General features: G+C 36.7%; 2 protein-coding genes across 9 annotated transcripts in view; one reads left to right on the forward strand and one right to left on the reverse strand.

The window, feature by feature from the left end:
* LOC105061204 (uncharacterized) overlaps window positions 1–13,396 on the forward strand; it is a 52,399-nt gene extending 39,003 nt beyond the window's left edge. For all 3 annotated transcript variants that reach the window (XM_073246261.1, XM_073246263.1, XM_073246262.1), the window contains 12 exons: window positions 3,062–3,298; window positions 3,730–3,794; window positions 6,996–7,056; window positions 7,218–7,335; window positions 7,412–7,493; window positions 7,581–7,653; window positions 7,727–7,788; window positions 10,413–10,508; window positions 11,067–11,221; window positions 11,704–11,800; window positions 12,728–12,805; window positions 12,879–13,396. In XM_073246261.1, coding sequence (XP_073102362.1) covers window positions 3,062–3,298; window positions 3,730–3,794; window positions 6,996–7,056; window positions 7,218–7,335; window positions 7,412–7,493; window positions 7,581–7,653; window positions 7,727–7,788; window positions 10,413–10,508; window positions 11,067–11,221; window positions 11,704–11,800; window positions 12,728–12,805; window positions 12,879–12,986 — 1,232 coding nt within the window. In that variant the 3' untranslated portion in view covers window positions 12,987–13,396. The remainder of the gene's footprint in view (window positions 1–3,061; window positions 3,299–3,729; window positions 3,795–6,995; window positions 7,057–7,217; window positions 7,336–7,411; window positions 7,494–7,580; window positions 7,654–7,726; window positions 7,789–10,412; window positions 10,509–11,066; window positions 11,222–11,703; window positions 11,801–12,727; window positions 12,806–12,878) is intronic.
* A 2,538-nt stretch (window positions 13,397–15,934) lies between these two features.
* LOC105061205 (uncharacterized) overlaps window positions 15,935–21,941 on the reverse strand; it is a 42,662-nt gene continuing 36,655 nt past the window's right edge. For all 6 annotated transcript variants that reach the window (XM_010945180.4, XM_019846025.3, XM_010945182.4 and 3 more), the window contains 2 exons: window positions 17,238–17,595; window positions 15,935–16,578 (listed from right to left, as the gene is read on the reverse strand). In XM_010945180.4, coding sequence (XP_010943482.2) covers window positions 16,244–16,578; window positions 17,238–17,595 — 693 coding nt within the window. In that variant the 3' untranslated portion in view covers window positions 15,935–16,243. The remainder of the gene's footprint in view (window positions 16,579–17,237; window positions 17,596–21,941) is intronic.

Raw genomic sequence — 21,941 nt, forward strand, 5'->3', positions numbered from 1 at the left:
TTTCTCTCTCCTCTCCTCCTTCTCTCTCTTTTCTCTTTCTTATTCTTCTCATTCTCTTTACCTTCTCTTTATGGATTTTGTCTCTCTAGGATCTTTCTCTTCCTCTCTGATTTCATCACGGATCCTAGGATAAACTTGAGATGAAAATAAGATGGCCTGAGATTGCTTCGAAATTCATGCAGTAGATTAGATTCCGATCCGATCCTTATTCGAAATTTATAACATCGATCATGGTTAATTCATATTGAGTCATCCTGATATAACCTCTGATGATCTCAATCATAATTTTTTCATCTGAAAGATACGAAGATTCTCTCTTCACTCTCTCCACTCTCTCTCTAAAATTTTATCTCTAAAATTTTTTCTTCATAGATTTTCTCTCTCTAGAAGTCTTGTGGACCAATGGAGGGTCCAGATACTCAAACAAATCCGATTTTGGGTAATCCTAGGAGAAATCCTGGATTTGTGTTATTAGGATCGATTATCGTTAATTTTTTCATATATGATTTTTATATTTGATCAGGATCATGAAGAGATTCGATTGTTTGCATAAAATATGGAGTGGAATATCTTATTTTTAAAATTCATAAATCTAAGAAGAACATTAATTTCTATGCTTGGATCAGTCACCAGTAAAGGTAAGAATCCTGTACATGATCATCATTATATATATGTTATTTTACTGTTGGTTTTGCATCATCAGATTTAAGATCGATGAATTTATTATATCTGAGATACTATTATTTGATTTTGAGCATAAGTATGTTATGTCAATATATATATGTATCAGAGATTGATGGCATGATTATATGGATATGACATATCTAAATTGATCATAATGTAAGTTGGAATTGATTTGATGAAATCAACACATAATGATTAAATGAAAAAGAGAGATTTGGTATGGACTAGCCTTGTCATGTGGAACAGTCCGTCAGGAGTTTATGCGTGGGACAGCCCCCACTGGCTTATAGGTGGATCAGCTGGCCAGGAGTTCATGCTGGGACAGCCGCAGAGCTTATGCCTGGGACAGCCTCTCACGGGCTTTCGTATGTGGGACAGCCGGCCAGGAGCTCATCCTGGATAGCCTTAAAAGCTTTTAAGTAAAATTGATTCGGATGATGATTGAGGTATAGACTTGGTTAGTCCAGAGCCAGAAAGAAAAGATTAAAAATCATATGATTATGAAAAGAAAAATGAAAGATAAGACATGAAACAATTGTCGAATAAAAGTATTTCACCCATTAACATATGATGATGTATTTCTTTTGACAAGACAGATAATTTATAGATGTTTATGTCATTCCGGATATTGAACATGAGATTTTATATTTTATTGTTTATTCTTATTTTCAGATTATATTATTATATCAGTGTGATATAGGAATTCTTACTGGGCTGTAAAGCTCACACTCCTTCATCTTTCTTTTTCTTCTCAGAGATACAGGACGCTTATGATTGGCTATGGTTTGGATTGCGGGTGAGCAGATGAATAGATAGAATGTCATGATATCTGACAGAGGACTGAAAGAATTTCAATTGTAATTATGCAAGTTTTACAAGTTATTATTGAAATTAGACATAATGGATGTTGAGGATGTAATGAATTATTTTAGGCTTGCATATTCTTTAGGGTTTGCTCTAAGGAGTGTGCGGCCATCACGTATCCGAACCGGCTATTGGGTTCGGGGCATGACAGGGCGGTTCGGCCCGGTACGGCATTCCATGCTTGGGAGTTAAGTTATTTGGGCCCTAAGCTAACTTGAATATCAAGTAATTAGGCTATAAATATGGGGAGTCATCTTTTCGGAAGGCATCTTGAGTTGTAATTTCTTATTTTTCTGCATTAAATATCAGCAATAGCATTACTTTCCTTTCTATTTCGTTGTTCTTGGAGGTACTTCTCTCCCGAAAAGCTGTCATTAGGAGCAGAACATCCTAACAAATATTAAAGTAAACTGTGGTTCCTACTATTCATACTAGTCAAATTTGAGATCCTTGTAACATGGCATAGAGGCCACCTGTTTCAAACTATTCAGTGTCATGTTATAGCTTTCTTAATTGTTCCTAGATTTTTGATGGTTGCTACATAGTTTTTTTGGATGGGGAATATGCAAGTATACTGTGGTTCTTACTATTCATATTAATCAAGTTTGAGATCCTTGTAAGTTGTAACGTGGCAGGAGACTTCCTGTTTCAAACTGTTCAGATGTCTGTTATAGCTGTGTGGCCTATAATCCTTATGCACTAGAAGCATATATTCTGTGTTGAATCTCCTCTAACATGCAGTAAAGCAAAATTTTTTTTTATTTTTTTCTTTCATATCTGATGGTGATGGCTATGATATAATGCTCTCCAAAACTTTTTGATAAATTCTCTCATAATTCCTGATTTTTAAATGAGCTAAATTATTCTTTAGATCATGGGAGCTGAAACTCCAAAACTGAAATGGAAAATTTCCAGTTTCAGCCAGAACTCTAGTTTTAGAGTTTCTTCCAAAACTTTTTGTATGGGTCAAACTTATTGCACATGTAGGCAATTCATGATGCTCTTTAGGCATTTCTTCATTTCTTATTATTTTGACAAGCATTTTCCTAGATTAAGCTTTAATTTTGCAAGTTTTCTGGACTACCTGCATTCAAAGCACACTGCACAGCTATCCTTGATGTTCAGGTTTTGGGGAATTGTTAAGAACTTGGTCATAATCATTGTTGAGAGAACCAGGTAACTGATTTGTGGGTTTTTTTTTTTTTTTTATTAATATGGCCTACCTCTTGTCCTAGAGCATTTTGTTCTCTTTGAGTTTCATCAAATCATTTTCTATAAATTCCCTCTAGTTTGCTTGGTTGTTGGTTTTCTTCTCTTTTAATCCTGTTTAATCAAAATTTATATGGTATGTAAGCCTCTAACCTTTTAAATGAAACTATCTCAGGAATTTCATCATCTTATTTCGTAATATCTTCATGCTTGCTAATTGACTTTTTCCCAGAGATCTTGCTATGCAACCTCAATCAGCTTTATTTAGGAGTGAGGTCCACTAAGATGATTTTGTTGTGTGCAGCTAGTCACCTTCCCTATAATCGCAATGGCTTTAAGTTTTTCACTGGAGCTGGTGGACTTGGAAAAGCTGACATTAAAGACATCTTGGAGCATGCTGCAAATATATATGAGAAGTTCACAGATACAAGCCTGAAGGAATCAGAAGAAGCTGCGAATGCAGCTGTTAGAAAGGTGGATTACATGACAGTTTATACTGCTGATCTTGTAGCTGCAGTTCGTAGAGATGCAGGGAACGTGGGTATGCTTTTTCTCATATTTTAAACCTTTTAGCACAAAATTGCTTTGCCAGTTTGATTTTCAGCCTACAATTCAGATTTCCAAACTATATTCATTCAACGTATACGACTTCCTGAGTTACTAATCTACAACTGTCCCCTCCTTTTGGGAGTTTGTAAGGAGGAAGGGGGCGGGGGTGGTGGATGTGGTGGCGGTGGGTGTGGAAGTATACATTAGGAACTATGTGGCAGAGATTATTTATTATTGTTATCATAGGCTAATTTCTCTTGCACCCATTTTCATAAGATTTAATTAATCATTAGAGGGAAGGGTCTAGAAGTGTGTTGCATCACATATATGGGAAGACTAATTACAAGTTCTTATGCAAAATGTCCTCTTAGCATTTACCAATAATGTGCTGATTTTTTTTTTCTTTATTTACTTTACTTTCAGAGAAGCCACTGGAGGGATTTCATATAATTGTGGATGCAGGGAATGGAGCAGGTGGTTTTTTTGCGGTAATTTCATATTCTTTTTGGAGATGTAGAATTCAAGATGAAACATTTTCAAAGCAAAACATGTATCTAAAAGAAATCCAAAATTAAATCAATAATAACAACAAGATGCTAGCTTTAATTAGCAAAAGAAAATAAAAAAATGACCCTGAAGACTCATCATCACAGGAAGTATTTTCATATGTTGTCTGATGATGAAAGACGGCAAAGTATTAAGCATTCGATGCTAATTTCTCATATTGACAGCACAACCATAGAGTGATTACGAGTGAAATGTTTCCAGTGAGCAAAACTTTATGTCAATCACAGATGTTGTCTGATAATGAAAGTTAGCACACAAAAATGAAAGAAAAATCTGATGGATAAGATATTAAGTTATTACAATGACGATTTAACAATCTCATCATAGGAAAACCTAGGATGGAGGCAAAAGATTTGTTCATCTGATGAACATAAACAAATGACATGCAAGTACATAGATCCAAACCAGAGGGATGCAGTCCTAGAGAAGGTGGATCCTGAAGTTGGGGGAAACTAATGGCAAGGGTAGTATGGTAATTTTAATTTTTCAGTGCGTGAATTTTGACCCTGGCAGGTATTTCTTAAACTAGATGGGCATTGCCGCATATTTTCTTTGGAAGGCTCCATTTGAACTTTTCAATTTTGAATAGGGAATACATAACTATTAACTTCTAGTGGATATGGAGATTGTGAAATTCTTTTTTCAATGTCAATTTGTCACTCAAAATTGTCATTCTTGTATTCCTGTTGCATGCATTGCCTGTGCTATGATGGGAACTTTGATTTAGTTTCCTTATTAATTAGGAAGCAACAAATAGCACAAAGAATAGCAACTTTGTTGTGAGAATTGTACATCACATATGTTATTATTGACTTATTTAATCACCAATTGTTATCACTATAATGTCTCGTGAGACACATATTGGATATATTGACTTGATTCTCTGAAAAGCATGGTGAGATCAACTCTGTGGACCCTCTAACACTACCTTTAATTTTTTTAAATTATCTTGTATGTAGTGATATAGTCTTTCCGATGGTATGTGATATTTTCACAGAGGTGAGTTGAAGCTTTCGTAAACACAATTGAACAGGTACTTGTGTATGAGTACATTATCATATACTTAATAGCTTTTCAAATCATTGTATAGCCATGCTTGAAATTTGTAAGGCTACTCTCATATTCCAACCAACTTTCTTAAAAAGCACCTTTTACTTGTCTTTTGGTAACCGGCAACCTATACAAGGTTCCAGTGCCTATATAAGTGACTGAAAGGCTTAGAGCCTCCCAAAGACTAGCTTTATATAATGACATATTTTGCCTTCTTTCTTGCATTTAACGGAGTGATTTCTTCAACATCATTCTGCATGGATCTGTTATCTGCACTGAAATTTTGATCACAGTCATTTCAAGTCGAGAATCCATATTATTGTCATCCACACTGAAATTTTTAGGTCATTTGTAGGTTTATCATATCATGAATCCAACTAATGTTTTCCCCTTTTGTTGTTGTTAATAACTCAATAATATGACAGGCTTATTTAGATAAGCATCTAGCGGCTAGAGTGCAAATGAAGCCCTTATTGTTGAGGGTGATTATTTCTCAGTGTAGAAATGTGTTTGGGAGGAGGAGAAAGAAAATGTCTTCTGTATGGAATGAGTATCAAGAAATCTAAGAAATCATTCTTCAGGATAATAACAAGATGACAATGTAGTCTTTGTGAAGACGAGCTCATAAGATGTTACAATTCTCTATCATGGACACTCGAAATGTATACAACCTGTCCGCTGCTACAGCAAAAGTAAAAGGTGTTATCTTTTAAGATAGTTGGATTGGAAGAGTCTGGGGTAGTCTTAAAAATTTCATGTACAGCCATGTAAAGATTCAAAAATCTGCTGGACATATGACAGTCACATGATGATCCATTTAACATGCTGAAACATAAATTGTTTGGTGTGTTTATGTGAACACTTCACTCTATGTGAAGACATCATTTCTACCAAAAATTATATTTGATGGTGTATTTGATGGATGGAAAAAAATTGAAGGCAGTTTGAAAAATGCATCCACAGAGCTAGCATCAGGTGCAAATTATTAATGTTCATCAATTATGCTTCAATTCTTGGAGCTATTATCCCAATGCACATATACAGTCCCTACGCGATATTCATGAAACTCTAAACTTGTGTTTACCATAACACCAAGTAGTGACCCACTGCATGCAAAGGATGAAGTTGTTAGTCTCCTGTTGCATCAAAGATATCCATGTACTTCACTTTTTATACCAATTTGATAGCTAGCTTTCTCTGTATATAGAAAGAAAGCCCAGAGTCCAGTATGTAAGCTGGAATTTGAGGCCTTCCCATAATTTTTTTTTTCAGTTGTTTTCTATAACTATATTCCAGTTGCTTCTGTGTAGAGTTATAATTGCAGCTCCTGATAAAAGCATGTGCAAGGCATGTGCCAAACACTAGTAAGTTGTAACGACAAGTTAGTCATTTCTTCCTTTGCAAATCCCACTAGTCAATGACTTCTCAAAGGTGTGAATGATACTTAAATTGTTTTTCTTTCATGGAAATCCATTATAATGCAAGGATGATGCAGTGACTCAAGTTTTAAGACTGATCTGATCACCTTTTCTTTATAAACCCCCTTATCTTATTTAACTCACACAAATAACTATAAATAAATGTGTTTGACTCTTACTAGAAGATTTATTATTTAATCACTCCATTATATTATCCGTGTGATATCAATGCAATGTGGAGTTCTGATATATGCAGCTTCTTTGCCTCCAACATTGTTGCTATCACCGCAAAGCAAATTGCAGTACATTACAACTAATCATTACTACAAACATGGTACTAAATTTCTGCTAAAGAAGCTAATGAGATGGATGTTTCCTTTGAGTCTTTGACAAAATGAATTAACCAATAATGCAGTTGTCCCTTAGACAGCATCTTTACTATTGACAGATATATATTATACGTTTTTTAGGTGAATAAAGTCACTTCATTCACAACTGTGCATTCTTGATTCTTAATGGTATGTTTGTATGTTTGTGTTCCGTAGTATCATAACACAATTCCATAGATGGCTTCAAAATCATTATCAACCGGATAAGTTATCCTTGTAATTACATATTGCTAGTTTTGTGGGCTCATTTTACTGCTTTTACCAGGGAAAGGTACTTGAACCTTTGGGTGTGGTTACAACTGGAAGTCAGTTTTTGGAGCCAGATGGTAACAGCTGACTGCATTTGTCTGAATATTACTGTTTCGTATGGTGCAATGGTTCAAATGTATCATTTTTTTTTAATTTTTTAATTTTTTTTATTTTTTTGTTGGGGGTTGTTTTTTTTTTGTTTTTTTTTTGGGGGGGGGTGGGGGATGTGGCACATCAGGCATGTTTCCAAACCATATTCCCAACCCTGAGGATAAAGCTGCCATGAAAGCAATAACCCAGGCAGTCCTGGAGAATAAAGCAGATTTAGGTATCATATTTGATACAGACGTTGACAGGTGGTGATGCATATCTTATGTTTTCTTGCTGTTTGTCATAATGCACATTTGGTCATTATTAAAATAATTTATACAGATCTGCTGCAGTAGATTCCAGTGGTCGTGAGTTCAACCGTAATAGACTTATTGCTTTGATGTCAGCTCTTGTACTTGAGGAAGTAAGTCTTTCTTTCTTGAACATTTCATATGCCAAATAAAGTTTGACGTTGGTGTTTACTTTTCTATGATTGTGATCTTGCAAGTAGCATCCGGGAACTACTATTGTTACTGACAGTGTGACTTCAGATGGCTTGACCTCGTTTATTGAAAAGAAACTAGGTAAGTAGTCCATTTTATACGGTCTTAAGATAGTAAAGATGTTAGTATACTGTTTTCTTTTGTTATCTTACAGGGGGAAAGCATCACCGGTTCAAAAGAGGGTACAAAAATGTCATTGATGAAGCAATTCGTTTGGTAACATTTAATTTGTTAAGCACTATTTATGTCTTATGAGTTTTTTTTATTATGTTTTTAAATGTGTGTGATGATGTTTGAATGATAAAACTTGGTGCAAAGATTTGATACTTTCTTCTCAATGTAACCACTAACCACATGTCTACTCATAGCACAAGCTTTCTTTGATAAACCTTCAGTATTCAGAGAATGTATGGCCATGTGGTTCATTTGAGCAAGTTTCCAAAGTGTTAAAAACCATTGTCCTACTCCAAAATCTTTGCATGGATTAGAGAATGATGATCAACTAATTATGCTTGTGTGGGGCCAGCAAAATACGGATAGTCTGTCATTCTACGACAACAATAGGCAATTTGGCACATATTGATGCAAAAATTTGCTATCCTTAGAAAGGTTCTAGAACTAACACCAAGGATCGGTGAACCGTCTCGAGCCAGACGGTTCAGAGCGTTCTGAGCCATCTCAGAGGCAAACCAAGATGGTTCGGCTGAGCAAAATGGCACACTGGAGGAGGGAGAGGGAAAGAGAGGAAGAGAGAGAGAGAGGAGGGGAGGGAGACAAGGGACGTCACTGGCCTCTTTGTTGAGGCTGTTGGAGGGCTGCGAAGGCTTTCGCGGCTTGGCAGTGCTTGACATGGCATTTAATAAAGCGAGAAAGAGAGAGAGGGGGGAGCAATGGTACCGGAGGGAGGCACAGCCGGTGGAGAGGTTGTCGGAGGGCACCGGATGGCCGCCATGGCCATTGGACGGCCACGCCCGCCAAACAGGGGCCACCTCTGTTCACTCGTCGATTGTTTTTAAAAACGAAGATGAATAGTGAAGTCGTAATGGATTTGCTGGTCTTTGGTGATCCGTCGTGGCCGCTGAACAGCGTACTCCACGCCTACGGTGCCACGGACATGAAACAAGGGTGATGCCCCTATTTCATCGATTTTTTTTTTTTAAATCTGAAAAACGATGAAGTCGGTAATGCCCCTATTTGATCGATTTTTTTAGAAAAATCTAAAAAAACGGTGAAGCCGGCAAACCCATTGTCGGCTTTATTGTTTTTAACTTTTTTTTTTAAAATTCAAAAAGTGAAGCCGGCAAACCCATTGCCGGCTATTCATTGGCATTTTTAAGAAAATGCGATGAAGGAACAGAGGTGGTTGCTACTGTTCTGCGGCTGCACTCCACCTATGCGGTTTCCGTAGCTCGGTGGCTATGGCGGTCACTTGGCAAACTCCGCAGCCCTCCGCGGACTGCACCTCTCTCAGGTACATCGCTCCCTCTCTCTCTTTTTCACTCGTTTAAAAGCTCTATCGGACGGCACCGAGCCGCAGAGGCTTTTGTGGCCCTCCAACGGCCGAGCGGGCTACTGTCGGCCTTCGGCGGCATCGTGTTCCCTCTCTCTCTCCTCCTCTCTCTCTCTTCCTCTCTTTCCTCTCCTTCTTTGGTGTATCGTTCTCCTTGGCCGAATCATCCCGGTTCCCTGCCGGTCCGGTTTGGTATGGGGTGTACCGGTCGGTTTGGGCTGGTACGGAATTCATTGCTTCAAACCTTTACACTCTTTGGGTTGGGAGAATCGAGAGAAGAGAACTTAAGAGAAAATTCCCTCATTTCATTAGGAGAGGAGAAAGTTAGTATCCGTCTTTTCTGCAAAACCACCTTTTCAGTTCTTTTTCTCTCTTCCATTCTTTCTTTTCCCTCCTCTGCTCTGTATCTGAAGAGGGCACTAGTCTGATGCAGATTTCATTACCATAAGAGTGTAAATATGACCTTCAAATCTTCACAGCCAAGAAATAAACACCTTATGAAGAGTTGCAAACCATGTCTAATTGAAAGAAAGCTTCAAGGAATGGTTGGGCATAGGATTGAAATGGGAAAGCAATTTAGAAGTTCATACAGTTACATATCGCTACATGTGCACCATGTTGTTACTTCTTAGTACAAGCTAATAAGAAGCAATAGAGGTCAGCATGGATGATATGCTAATAGGTAGACACCTCTTTGTTCCAACAATCTGCTGGCATTGTACTATGTTGTAGGTATGGATACATATGGATGAGTTTTCAATTTTTTTCATTATTTACAAGTGCAGATTAGTTGGCCTTGATTAAACATTGTAGTATTTCCACAATGTTGAGTCTAGAACATGGTTGTCAAAATGGTTCCATTGGTTTAATGTTCAACTTTATTATGAGGGCATTTATGGTTAATCTTCAATCTTATTTGCTTGTGCATTTAAAGTAGTGCAAAGCTATGATGGTTTAATGGTTAACCTTATATTGCACTTATTAGCAACCCAAATCTGTAGTTTTTTAAATGACAAAGTATACTGTGAAGATCATGAGCTGCTTTATATTTTCTTTTCTGCATTGTTGAATTAAAATTATTTATCATAAAGCGGAATAGAGATTAGTGAAATGGTTTTGTTTAGTATTGAGTTCTGGCAATATATATTGTAACTGATGATTCAGACCACATAAAAAACTTTGCTGCCTATGTTTCCTTGAGTCAGCATGCAATTCATTTTACTTCGAAATATGACATATTTGCCATTTGTATTTTGTTCTCTAAAAGAATCAAAGCCCATTAAACCATCACTGCAACAGCAGGATCTTACTCAATGTAAAACAATGGCAGAATTCTATTGGTGAGGAGTCACATTTGGCCATTGAAACTAGTGGCCATGGAGCTTTGAAGGAGAATCATTGGCTTGATGATGGAGCATACCTCATGGTCAGTATCTCAGAATTTACTGTGGAGTTTTTATTTATGCACTGTGATTACCCGAACTACCACACATATACATCCCCATGTTGACATCTCTTTTGTTAAATTCTGTTTGATTTGCACTCTGGTTCCTGAGCTTAAGCTGCATGACCTTAGGTCCTCTCCATCAATTGGCCCTGGTTATTATTTCGGGTCCCTCTCTTGCCAGAACCTCATTGGTTCGCATCATCTCACAGAAGTGTTGGCATCAGGCTGAGAGCTGGTCATAGAAAAATATTTCACTTGCCGCTTCAAATCTGTAAAAATGAACCATATCCATGAAACAAGGCCAGCCAATTAGGCTTCAATTCCAATAACTGTTTCTACTATTATTTACTCATGTATGCACACAATCAACCATGTGTAAGCATAATCTATCATGTTCATTCTGCATTTCTTGTATCATTTATTTGATTGTTAAATGTCTCCTTCCACATGGAACCCAATCAGCAGACAATCGATTTATTAGCACTCTTGCAAATGCTATTTCCCCCCTTCTTTTGTAAGATTTGCCATTTTCTGCAGGTCAAACTCTTAAATAAACTTGCCTCTGCCAGAGCTTCTGGTTCAGGTAGTGGTGGCAAAGTTCTGATCGACTTGATAGACGGCCTGGAGGAAGCTGCTGTGGCAGTGGAACTAAGATTGAAGATTGATCAGAACCATGCAGACCTTAAAGGAGGGTATGTCAGACAGTAATTTCTAATGTGTTTTTCCCTTTCTTTTCTTCTTTAATAGGAAATGGCCGAAAACTTGTATTCTGGAAGCCCCTTTCTTGATAGGACCCCAAGATTCTTACTAGTGCTTTTGATCTGTTTCTTTTCATTCTGGCCCTTCTTGCTAGAATTAAGAGAATGTGACTTTTTTCCCCTGAAACTTACCACTTAATCTCTGTTCTGAATAAGCTGAACAATTATAAAAATAATGCTTAGTTATAAATGGTTGCAATTTCAATTTATCATCAGGTGGAAAATCTTATCCTTCAATTCTAGCAGGTTAATATTTGAAAGAGATGAACTTTTCAAACTAAAAAATCTGAGTACTATTTTGCTAAATGTGCTTCTAAAATTTTTATATAAATAGTTCAGATTATTTCTGTAGCTCAAAATGTGTATTATCGTAAGAGTAAAGGATCTGATGTTTCTTGTTTTGGTGCTTGTTCCAGGTCTTTTCGTGATTATGGAGAAGCAGTGCTAAAACACTTGGAGAACACAACTAGCTCAGATCCAAAGTTGAAAAAGGCATCCAACACTTACGAAGGCGTATGTCCTTTTTTTTTTTTTTGCTAATAATGTAAGGTATCTTTTGAATTCATGATTTTTAAGACATACTGACTGCTATAACTGTGATAAATTAAGAGTCACTAGATGCCCAGACTGTCTTTCTCATTCTCCATCCTTTGATATCAAACTCTCATCACAGGAACAACAACGACTTGCCTTGCCATTCATATGATTTACACAAGTTAGTTTGGTTGGTAATTCTTTTAGGGCCTGTTTGGATAAATCGGGTCTGTTGGCCCCCCTAGCCTGCAGTCTTCTAGGAGTCTACACAAGTCCTAGCCTATATCCCAACATGTGGATCTGTTGGTCTGCAGAAAGGAAAAAAAAAAGTGCCCATGGAGGTCCCTTTTTTTCCTGCTTACAGGATTCGAGCTGTAGGGGTGTTGGGTTAAAATGGTCCATATCCATATAGGCTGCATAATCCACGAATCCAGCTGGAAATCCAGCCCAATCCTGCTGGATTTCCCAATCAGGCCCTTTGTTCTAATGGTCATGATCTTTGGAACCTGTTAAATTAAGCTTGTGTCATTCTTGAAGTCAGCATGTTTTTCGTATATCAGCTTGTGCCTTCAAAAACTAATGTAAATTATATTTAGGACACATGGATCATTGATAAGCATTGAGATGGTTGCTTTCCTCGTCAGATTAACCATTCTTGCTGGATTTAGGATGGGAATTTAGGAATTTTGTACTGAAGATGTTTTTTTGGTTGATTCATGCTCTAATAGCTACCTTTATCTTTGACAGATCAACCTCATTCAGCAATGTTATGGTATTCTGGATTGGAATCTTGAGTAGATTATAAAAACAGTCATCAATAGAACCAGAAAATTGCTTAACATTCATCAGGTTCTAAAACTATATATTTGAAAATAATAATAATAATTCTTCATGCTGCTTGTACAGGTTAGGGTCTCAGGCCATGGTGGTTGGTTCCTGCTGAGGCTCTCACTTCATGATCCTGTTCTGCCCCTCAACATTGAGGTAAGCCCTTATGCTGGACTTATCATGGAACATTGATCTTTAGAATGCTCACCACTTAAATGTGTTTTCACAGGCACCAAGCAATGAGGATGCTGTGAAGTTGGGGCTTGCCGTTCTGGCTGCCGTTAAAAAGTTTGCAGCTCTGGACACTTCTGCACTAGACAAGTTTGTGCAACAATAAGATTTCACTAGAATGAAGCCATTCTGTCTCTACGCTGAGATGGCTCGGAAACTTGTGCTTTCTACATGATAGCTTGTTGCAGAAACAAGACAATTTTGATGCCAACGAGGCCTTGTTACCTGAGCTTCTGTTGTTGTTACATATCATAATGAGGGCTGGGTGAATCCTTGGTGCAAGCAACACAGTTTTGGAAAATTGTAATCCCTAAAGTATTTTCATCAGTCATCTGGACAATTTTCAGGCACAGGCTTAGGTTTTGCAAATAAGATTGGGGGGATACAAAATAGCATGTAGCACCACACGAAAGTGTCTACTAGTTATCTCACTTGAATGGGCAGGTTGTCTTTTGACTATTCTAAGCAATAATGTGTAGAACATGGCTATTAGTTCTTCAACTTCAATGTTTCTTATGGGCTTGCGTCCATCATGTGTTGTTAGTAACATACACAGCTTATGAGAAGATATCAAATCTATTCGACAATTATCAACACAAGCCATATCACTCTCATAAAGCATTTGATGTATGTTGAAAGACCTAATTTACAATCTAGAGTATATATCTTATGTCAATCTCCTTCTAAATCTTTGATTTAACACAAGAATGATAATCAAAAGTAAAACAATATACACCTCTTCCATCATTTCTATTTGTAAAAGCAAAATTTCAAGTTCTTGTAAATGTTTTGATTGAGAAAATCTTGCCATCACTGCAAGTATCGATTTTATGATAATTTAGAACTAAAAAATAAAAACTAATATATCAAAATTTATAAACTAATGAAAGAGAGAGAGATCAAGAGAGAGTGTATGTTTACCTTAGGTAATGCTGTCAGAGAAGTTGTTGGTAATGCAAGTTGCCAGTAAAATAAAAGTCGCCCATGAAGATATTGAAGATGAAAGATTGAGTTCAGAAAAATAATATGATTTTTTTTATAGGAGGTTATTGAAGATGAAAGGAATATTTTTGTGCCAAAATAACTTCTACATCATCAATATTCAATGATGTGCTATATCTGGGGTATATGTAGTGATGCTATCACTGTACAATATAATGATATTATTATCGAATCTATCACTAAATCTTTCATCACTGAATGGAATTTTATAATGTCAAATAAGATGACTACATCTCCTAACTCATATCATTGGGGTGATATAAAATATCGTCCCATACGAAATAACACCCTAGTGTTTCGTCTATAAAGGGCCTGGGCTGGTGTCACAAGAGGCTAGTTGACGTATTGCTGAGACATAATCATCTGCATCCCACCAAAGTATCTTTGAATATATGATATTCTTTACGGCATAGCTTTAGAAGAATAATTTCTCTCTCACATATACCAAATTTATAGTTGTGATTTTAAGCAAACCATCGGCTAGGATATCAGTATCAGCCCAACCCCAACCTAAGAACCATAATTCTCTCCAAAACAGGATTGTAAATGCCGGAAAACCTTATCTTAGGCCTAACCTATTTCCTTTCATACTCGACAATCTTGTCAGACAAGGTCCACCAGCTCAACAGTGGATCTTGGTGACCAGTCCAACCATAAGCAACATGTGCAACCATACTCGTATTGCTCCATTTTACAATAATATATTGTTGTTTATAATTAAATTTTTGTTCAACCAAAACTGATAAATTAGAGAAAAAAAGACCCCTTGAGACAACAAAATCAATGGTAATAACATCAATTACTTTTTATTAAGTGATAATTTATCATTTATACGTATTAATAGATATATCCATAAAGCCAAGATCAAATTGACCATACCTTGCAGCAGAGAAATTCTTTATCCACGCCCTCGATAGAGAAAAAATGCACTGCTTCATTAGATTGGGTTACGTAGTACAATTAATAATGGGATAGGCATTTAATATAGCTCAATTTTTTTTAACAAATTTTTTCTAACCAAAATACCATTTCTCTTCAAGACAAGTCATAATAATCAATAGGATATCATATAAACATGTTTATATAAAAAATCATATATATTGTTTAGAATGTCATAGAATTAAAAAAAAAATTATTATTACTTTTTGATGTCTTATATGATTTCCTATGAACCCTATGACATTTCGGATAATATTATGATATCCTGTACTTAGTATGATATCCGTATCAATAATACTATGTTTCAATAATTATTCATAGGATGCAAGAATGTCTCACATATGACATTCTATTGATTGTTATGATGTTCCATTATTATCTATGACATCTTAATGAGCAAAATAGAGTAAAAAAAAAAAATATATTTTGCTTAAAAAAAAAAAAAAAAAAATGAGCTGCTTTAAATGTCTGCTTCTTTATTAATTGTTAATTGCTCTATGATAGCCCAATCAGATGAAGTGGTTCACTTTTTCTCCATGGGGGCAGGGGACCAAGAATTTCTCCTTTCTCCTTTGCAGCACATGCCCCACCTATAAGCGGCTATCTCTTGCGCTCCAGATGGGCGAGGCCATAGCCTAGTGAGCTTCTGATTGAAGTTTGATAAATCTTTGAGGCTGCGTTTGGAAACAAATTAAAACCCGAAGTAAATTGGCTAGCTTACTCCCCATTACCCTAGAATAAATTACTCCATTCCTGTGTTAAAGTGGTTAAATAGATTTGTAAGGCAAAAGGTCATGTTGCCTTTGAAGAAATCTCTTTTTCACCTTTCTGAAAAAGTCGTTTAACCTAAATGTTCGAATGAATTTGGCTGAAGAGGAATGCCATAGCTCAGTTAAATGACCGTTACTTCCGTACCACTTCCAAATGCAGTCTCAAGAAGGGGGGGGGGGTGTGAAAAAAATTGAATTAGAAAGAGAAGCGACATTTAATTGCAAATTCTATGATATTTAGAACTACGAAATAATTCATTTTTACCATCAAAACTTCAGATTCGTGACTGCAGCTGACTACTACAGGGATCCTCATTAGACAATAACACGAATCATAACCATATCCATCAAGCATTGTTATTATTAAACTGCTGAAAAATAACTATGTTTATTGCGTTGAACATATGCTTCAACGTAAGAAGAATAATCATGTTTATTTGGTTGGACATATACTTCAATGTAAGCCAACAGCGTATACTGACAAGTACAGCTCAATGGGAAAGAAGTTACTGCTGCTTGTGGGACCGTAATAAGCAGCTTGCAGCTCAATGCAACTGTCAAAATTTTACAATGATATAACCACGAACTGAGTTAACCACAATGGACTGCACATGTTCATCTTCAAACATCCCTCCAAGTGAAACTTATAGCATCAAGTCTGACTAAAATTGAACAGGAAGAGCATCAGGAAAGCTAATGTATATGGTGAAGTGGATTTACCGAAGAGGGAACACCAATGTGGAAGCTTCTGAAGCACCCTCTCTACTTTTGGTGTCACCATGTTTACATCTGTCCTCAGTTTTAATAGAAGAGAAGCAGCATCCTCTGCTTGTTTATACGCCTTTTGAGAAGGATGACTAGTATTGGTTGACCAGAAAAGATTCAAGTGGAATTTTGTTGGTGAGTTCTTGCCACCTGCAAACTGGATGATATGCCATCCATCAACCATGCTCTTGTTACCTGACGGAACCAATTCTTCTGAACCGACTGTCACAGAGAACAACCAGAAGGTGATTTTAAAACAGTAAAATTGCTAGACTTCTAGAAGTTCATAATCTCATAGGACTAGGTTCATAGAAAAAATATTATGCACTCAAATGAATCCTCATTCGGTTATATGAAATGAATACAATACTAAGAGATTTCATGAGTGCGTCACTGCTCCACAGACATTCAAGTCTGAAACATCAATGTTGTTTTGTACAAGCACCAGTGAACCAATTACAAAATGAAACCCTGCAGAAATGCAGTCTCGCACTGTCAAGTTTTAGTCAGAAGAAAAAAGGCCTTGATATTTAATCTTTCTCCAAACAATTTTTCTATGACAATTTTATTCAATTACTTGACTTTGTGCTCTTTAAGTAGTTTCTTCAAGTGAACTTTCACCCACAGGACCTGTAACATGCACACACAAAAATCTGGAGGATAAAGAGGAAGAAGTTCTATCTTTAAGTGGTTACTTGCATTTTATTTTCTTATATCTAATTTGGTTGCATGGTTTGTATAGTTTCACTTATATTTTAGAATTTTGAATAAAAAAATATTGCAAAAATATCTCCAGGCAGACCCCAAACCTCGCATTAATTTTCATGCACCCCAACAAGAAAACCAACAGATACTATTGTTTTTTTTTTCACATTTCTCACCTTCAAATGTGAAGTCACTGATTTCTTCTCCATTGACTGCAAGGGACCAACGTGTAGCCAGTTTAGTATCAATCAATACCCTTGTTTTTCTAACATCTGACATATAATCACTTTCAACATGGAGTTCCGGGATGTCCAATTTACTCCATCCATTATTACCATCCTTGGAACTCCAACAGCCATAATTTACGGTAAAAGTAACAAAATCAAGAGTCTTGTTCCTTCCACATGCAAATTCTTCATCTTTCAGATTCTCAACTTCCTTTGTCAGTTTACCAGGAGTTGCAGAAAATAAAGAAACAAATGATGCTGGGTCTTGGCTTCCATATCTTCCTGTTGTGTCCACAACATGTACAACCTGAGTCATGTAAAAAAAGCGATTGTAGCAATGAGCATCTCCTGAAATTTATTTGAAAAGTGAGAAAATGTACAGTTGGTTATGTAAATGTGCACTCTTGAGAAAAATTAGCTTATTAAGAAAAATAACAAAATAATTCATTAATGCTATTTGAGGATAAATCTGGAAGTCTGTAAAACTCATGCTGGCAAATGCTAATAAGATCTGGACATAATTTTCTCTCGTAAGAGTATATATCAATAGATATATAAGAAAAACAACTTCAAGGGAACCTTCCTTTTGGGATAGACTTACAAAGTAAAAGTTTCATGCTAACAGTTCTATCCTGCCCACTGTTGCATAGCTTTCCCCTCTAATTCCTGGTATTAGACCATTCAAATGCTTGATATTATATCTAGAGTCTTCAGTCTATAACCATGAAGCCAACTTGATCTATCATAAAGCTCTCAACAAGCCGTAAGGAGTCAATAGGTTATCATGGTTAAAGTCATCTTAGATGAAGGAAAGGGATGGACCACTAGCATATGCACAGAAGCTTTGATGGATGTGGAGGCACTCAACAATTTTTGAAAATGAAGTTGATAGTTGCATAAACCCTCAATCCAAAGCTGCAATTTGAGGCCACTCTCCTCCAAAATAAGAGGCAATGCATCTTTTCCTATGATCAATAACATAAGGATATGCAACATCACAAAAATGTTTCAGTTAGAACAACAAAGTTCTGGTCCAATTTCAGATGAGACTAAATTTCTGCTAGGTTGGAAGAATTCTCACAATAACATATGAGAGATGTTAGATGTATGACCTGAAAGGCCAATTGTTGGCTGACACATTATATTTTTTCAAGACATATTTTTGTACTCGATTTATTGAAATTAATAAAATGGGCTTTTTCTTATCCATTTAATGTATAATGTGTCTGTGAATCGTCCAAGGGGTTAATAGACAATGACACATATTTTCAAAGAGTTAAGAATTTGAGACATGTCATTATAGATTAACTCCTGAATTACTTCCGATCATTGGATCATCACGGGAACGGTGATGGATCCGTCAAGATTGGTGCACGGATTGCTTCCCTTTCAGATAGACGAGTCTTGAGTCTATAGTGTAGGGACATTGGAGCGAGAGTGTAGGTGGTTATTAGAAAACAATGATACTGAACGTGACCAAAAATGAAAAGTCACTTGGATGTCTACTCACTCGTCAGTGACTATCTCGATGCGGTAATTGTGTGAATAGTTCTCTGACCTACAGTACTTCGCATGCTCACAGTGGGATTGTTGTAGTTTGACAACATATAAACATGATCCCTAGCCATTCAGGATCTTACAGTGTTCGTTGGCTGCAGTACATTCGCTGTAGGAGTAGGGTGTGCACTCATAGAAGATCTATCGACCTTAATAGTTGAGAAGTATTCCTATGCAACCTAAAAGATTGAGCCCTTAAGTTTGTGGCAATAGCAGCGTGATAATGGAAAAGAATTTTCATGGGATTCATGATTGAAGTCAAGCTAATTAAGTCTTGCTTATGACGGATACTTAGGGTTTGACGAGTTTTCATGACCTGCATCCTGTCAGCACTTTCGATAGAAGAACTGAATTACACGATAACTACACCTAGAGGTTCTACTTTCAGTTCTGCTGGGTTGCCACTACATACTGCTAGATATCACTAGTGGATTGTGAGAACTCACTAGGATCATTCTAGATCGATGATCCATGATGGGTGTGAGTTGGAATTATTCCAACTCATTGAAAGGAGTTTCAATGATACTATAATGGAGATCATGGAATGTCTCGCTACCAAACAGAATTGAACCTATGGGATAACACATTAAGGGATTTAATCTTCGCTTGACCAATTGGACTTGCGAAGTTCCAATTAGATTAGGATTTGTTGAAATCCTATTGAATTTAGGAGAACCATGCTGGCATATGGTTAAACCCAATTCTTCTTTGGACTTGGATTCCTTATTGGATAAGGATTAGATCAAGTCAGTCGATTGCCTTGAATCTAACCTAATTCCATTTGGATTTGGGTTTAAGAGACACCAAATTGGGCGCTCCATGTGGATTGGATCAAGCCAATTAGTTGGTGCCTTGCCTCCTTATTTTTCTCCTTACAATTCCCTCTTTTGGTGTGGTTTAAATGGAAAGGTGAGTTGGGCGCACGCCACCTCTGAATGAGATCCAAAAGAGGCGCACGCCTCCTTTTTATTTTGGAAGGTCCAGAGGCGCATGCCCCCTGAAAATACCGTGGAGAAAGAGAGGCGCCCCTCTCTCTTATTTGCATGGAGAGAAAGAGAGAGGGCGTGCGCCCCCTCTCTTGCATGCATAAGAAGAATAGGTGGGCTACCAACCCTCTGCTTTCCTATTTGGGCGTGATCTATTTCCTTTTGGGTTGGTTTTCTTTGAAAGAAAAACAGCAAAGGGAGGAAAAAATCCTTATATGATAAGGACTTGCCTCTTAACCTTGATTGGAGTTTGATTTGGACTTCAATAAGAGATTTATCTAAGAGACGCTCCCTTAGGGTTTGAGAATTAATTGAAATTTTGATTTTCTGGTCTTCTTTCCCTGTGTCCAAACCCACCTCTCCCTCTCCTCTCTATCCCACGCCCAAGTGTTGGGCGTCCCATATCTCCACACGCCCAAGGCGGTTGGGCAATCCCATCTACATCAAGAAAAAGCAGAAAGGCTATAATTCAAGTGTTGAGACCGCAAAAGAAGATCAACTGTTGATTAAGGATCCAAAAAGCTGGGATTCATCTTGGAGAAGAAGAACCTACAACGAGAAGAAAAATTCAAGATTGATCCCGATGGATATCAGTGGGGGCCAGATATTTGTGTGGCTAGATCAGGACCGTAGACTCCCAAGATCCGAATCTTGAACAAACAAAGGAGCGATTTAGGTATAGATTCGATCCTCCTCTTGAAATCAGATCTTGTATTTGTTTCATAGCATGCTTAGAAAGATCCCTAGGTGATTGTTGGATTTAGATCTAAGCATGTCTAAATTAAAATCGTTTTAATCTTACTACTACGCTACGTAGTTTCATGAGATAAAAAATTCTGCATGCTGAAAATTACCTAACTCCAATAGTGGTATCAGAGCCACAGCCCTTTAACATATACGAGATAAATTCAGATCTGATTTCTTTTTAGATCTGAAAGTTAGCTTCAGATTTAGATTATTTATCTTGATTTTCTGATTTAAATCTGATCAGAAATCTGATTTCATATATGTGATACATAGATCTAATTTTTACTTGCATACATGATATGTTAGCATAGATTAATGACCTAGTAGCCTAGTACTCTTCGAGATCCATGGTAAAGGCCGTCCTGCCATAGAGGACTATGGTGGAAGGGGTGTTTGCATGAATCAAGAGGAAGAACTGCAAAAAGTTTATCGATTTTGGAAACTGTTTTCAAAACATGTTAACCAAAATTATTAGATCTGAAATTAAGATGTTCAACGATTTTTGATCAGTATTTTCAAATAGTTTTAATCATCTTTTTAGATCTGATTTTGTATGTATGAGATATGTACTATATTAGTTTTAGATTTGAAAATTATATATATAATATATATTTCATAGATTTTAGATCTAAAACACCATATATAAGATATATGACATTAGATTTAGATTTGAAATTGTTTCGAGATCATAAGCCATTAATTCATGCACTTAAACTTAATCTAAAAATTATTTTAGAATCTGAATATTAAGTTATGCATGAGAGTATGGGTAGAACAATTAGGTCTAATGATTGGACTACAATTAGGGTCTTTAATTAGATCAGATTAGAACCCTTGTCGATTTGAGCAATTGATCGAACCTAATCAATAGTTGATTAGGATTAGATAAAAAAGGCTCAAGATCGAGTTTAGTTGTAGTTGGTCGCATCGATTCACATTTTGATGTGAATTGATTACCTTAGGACCTAATTTGGCTCAGTGGATCGAGCCCGAGTAGCTAGGCTGATCTATTCAATTCTAATTGACCAATTGATGTTTAAAGCAAGTCTCGACCGGTGGTTTTTAATTAGAAGCATGCTTACCTAGCCATTTCGATGGTGTCTAAGGCAAGTCTCTACCGAACCCTCCCACCAATCTCACTTACTTGGCCAACTTGATCGATTAAGTTTTGAATAAGATTGCTTAGTCATTCATGTTCACCCATGCCGACTAGGATCGTCAGACATGAGATTGTGCTGATCTGAACCTGATCAGTCAGACATGAGATTGTGTTGACTAGATGAGATTTGAACCCAAACCTCTCCACAAATATTAAGTCCTAAGTCTTCCACCGTTGTAGGAGTGCGGATGTCCTACTGATGTT

The sequence above is a fragment of the Elaeis guineensis genome, chromosome 11, assembly GCF_000442705.2.
Source record: "Elaeis guineensis isolate ETL-2024a chromosome 11, EG11, whole genome shotgun sequence".
NCBI classification, from domain to species: Eukaryota; Viridiplantae; Streptophyta; class Magnoliopsida; order Arecales; family Arecaceae; genus Elaeis; species Elaeis guineensis.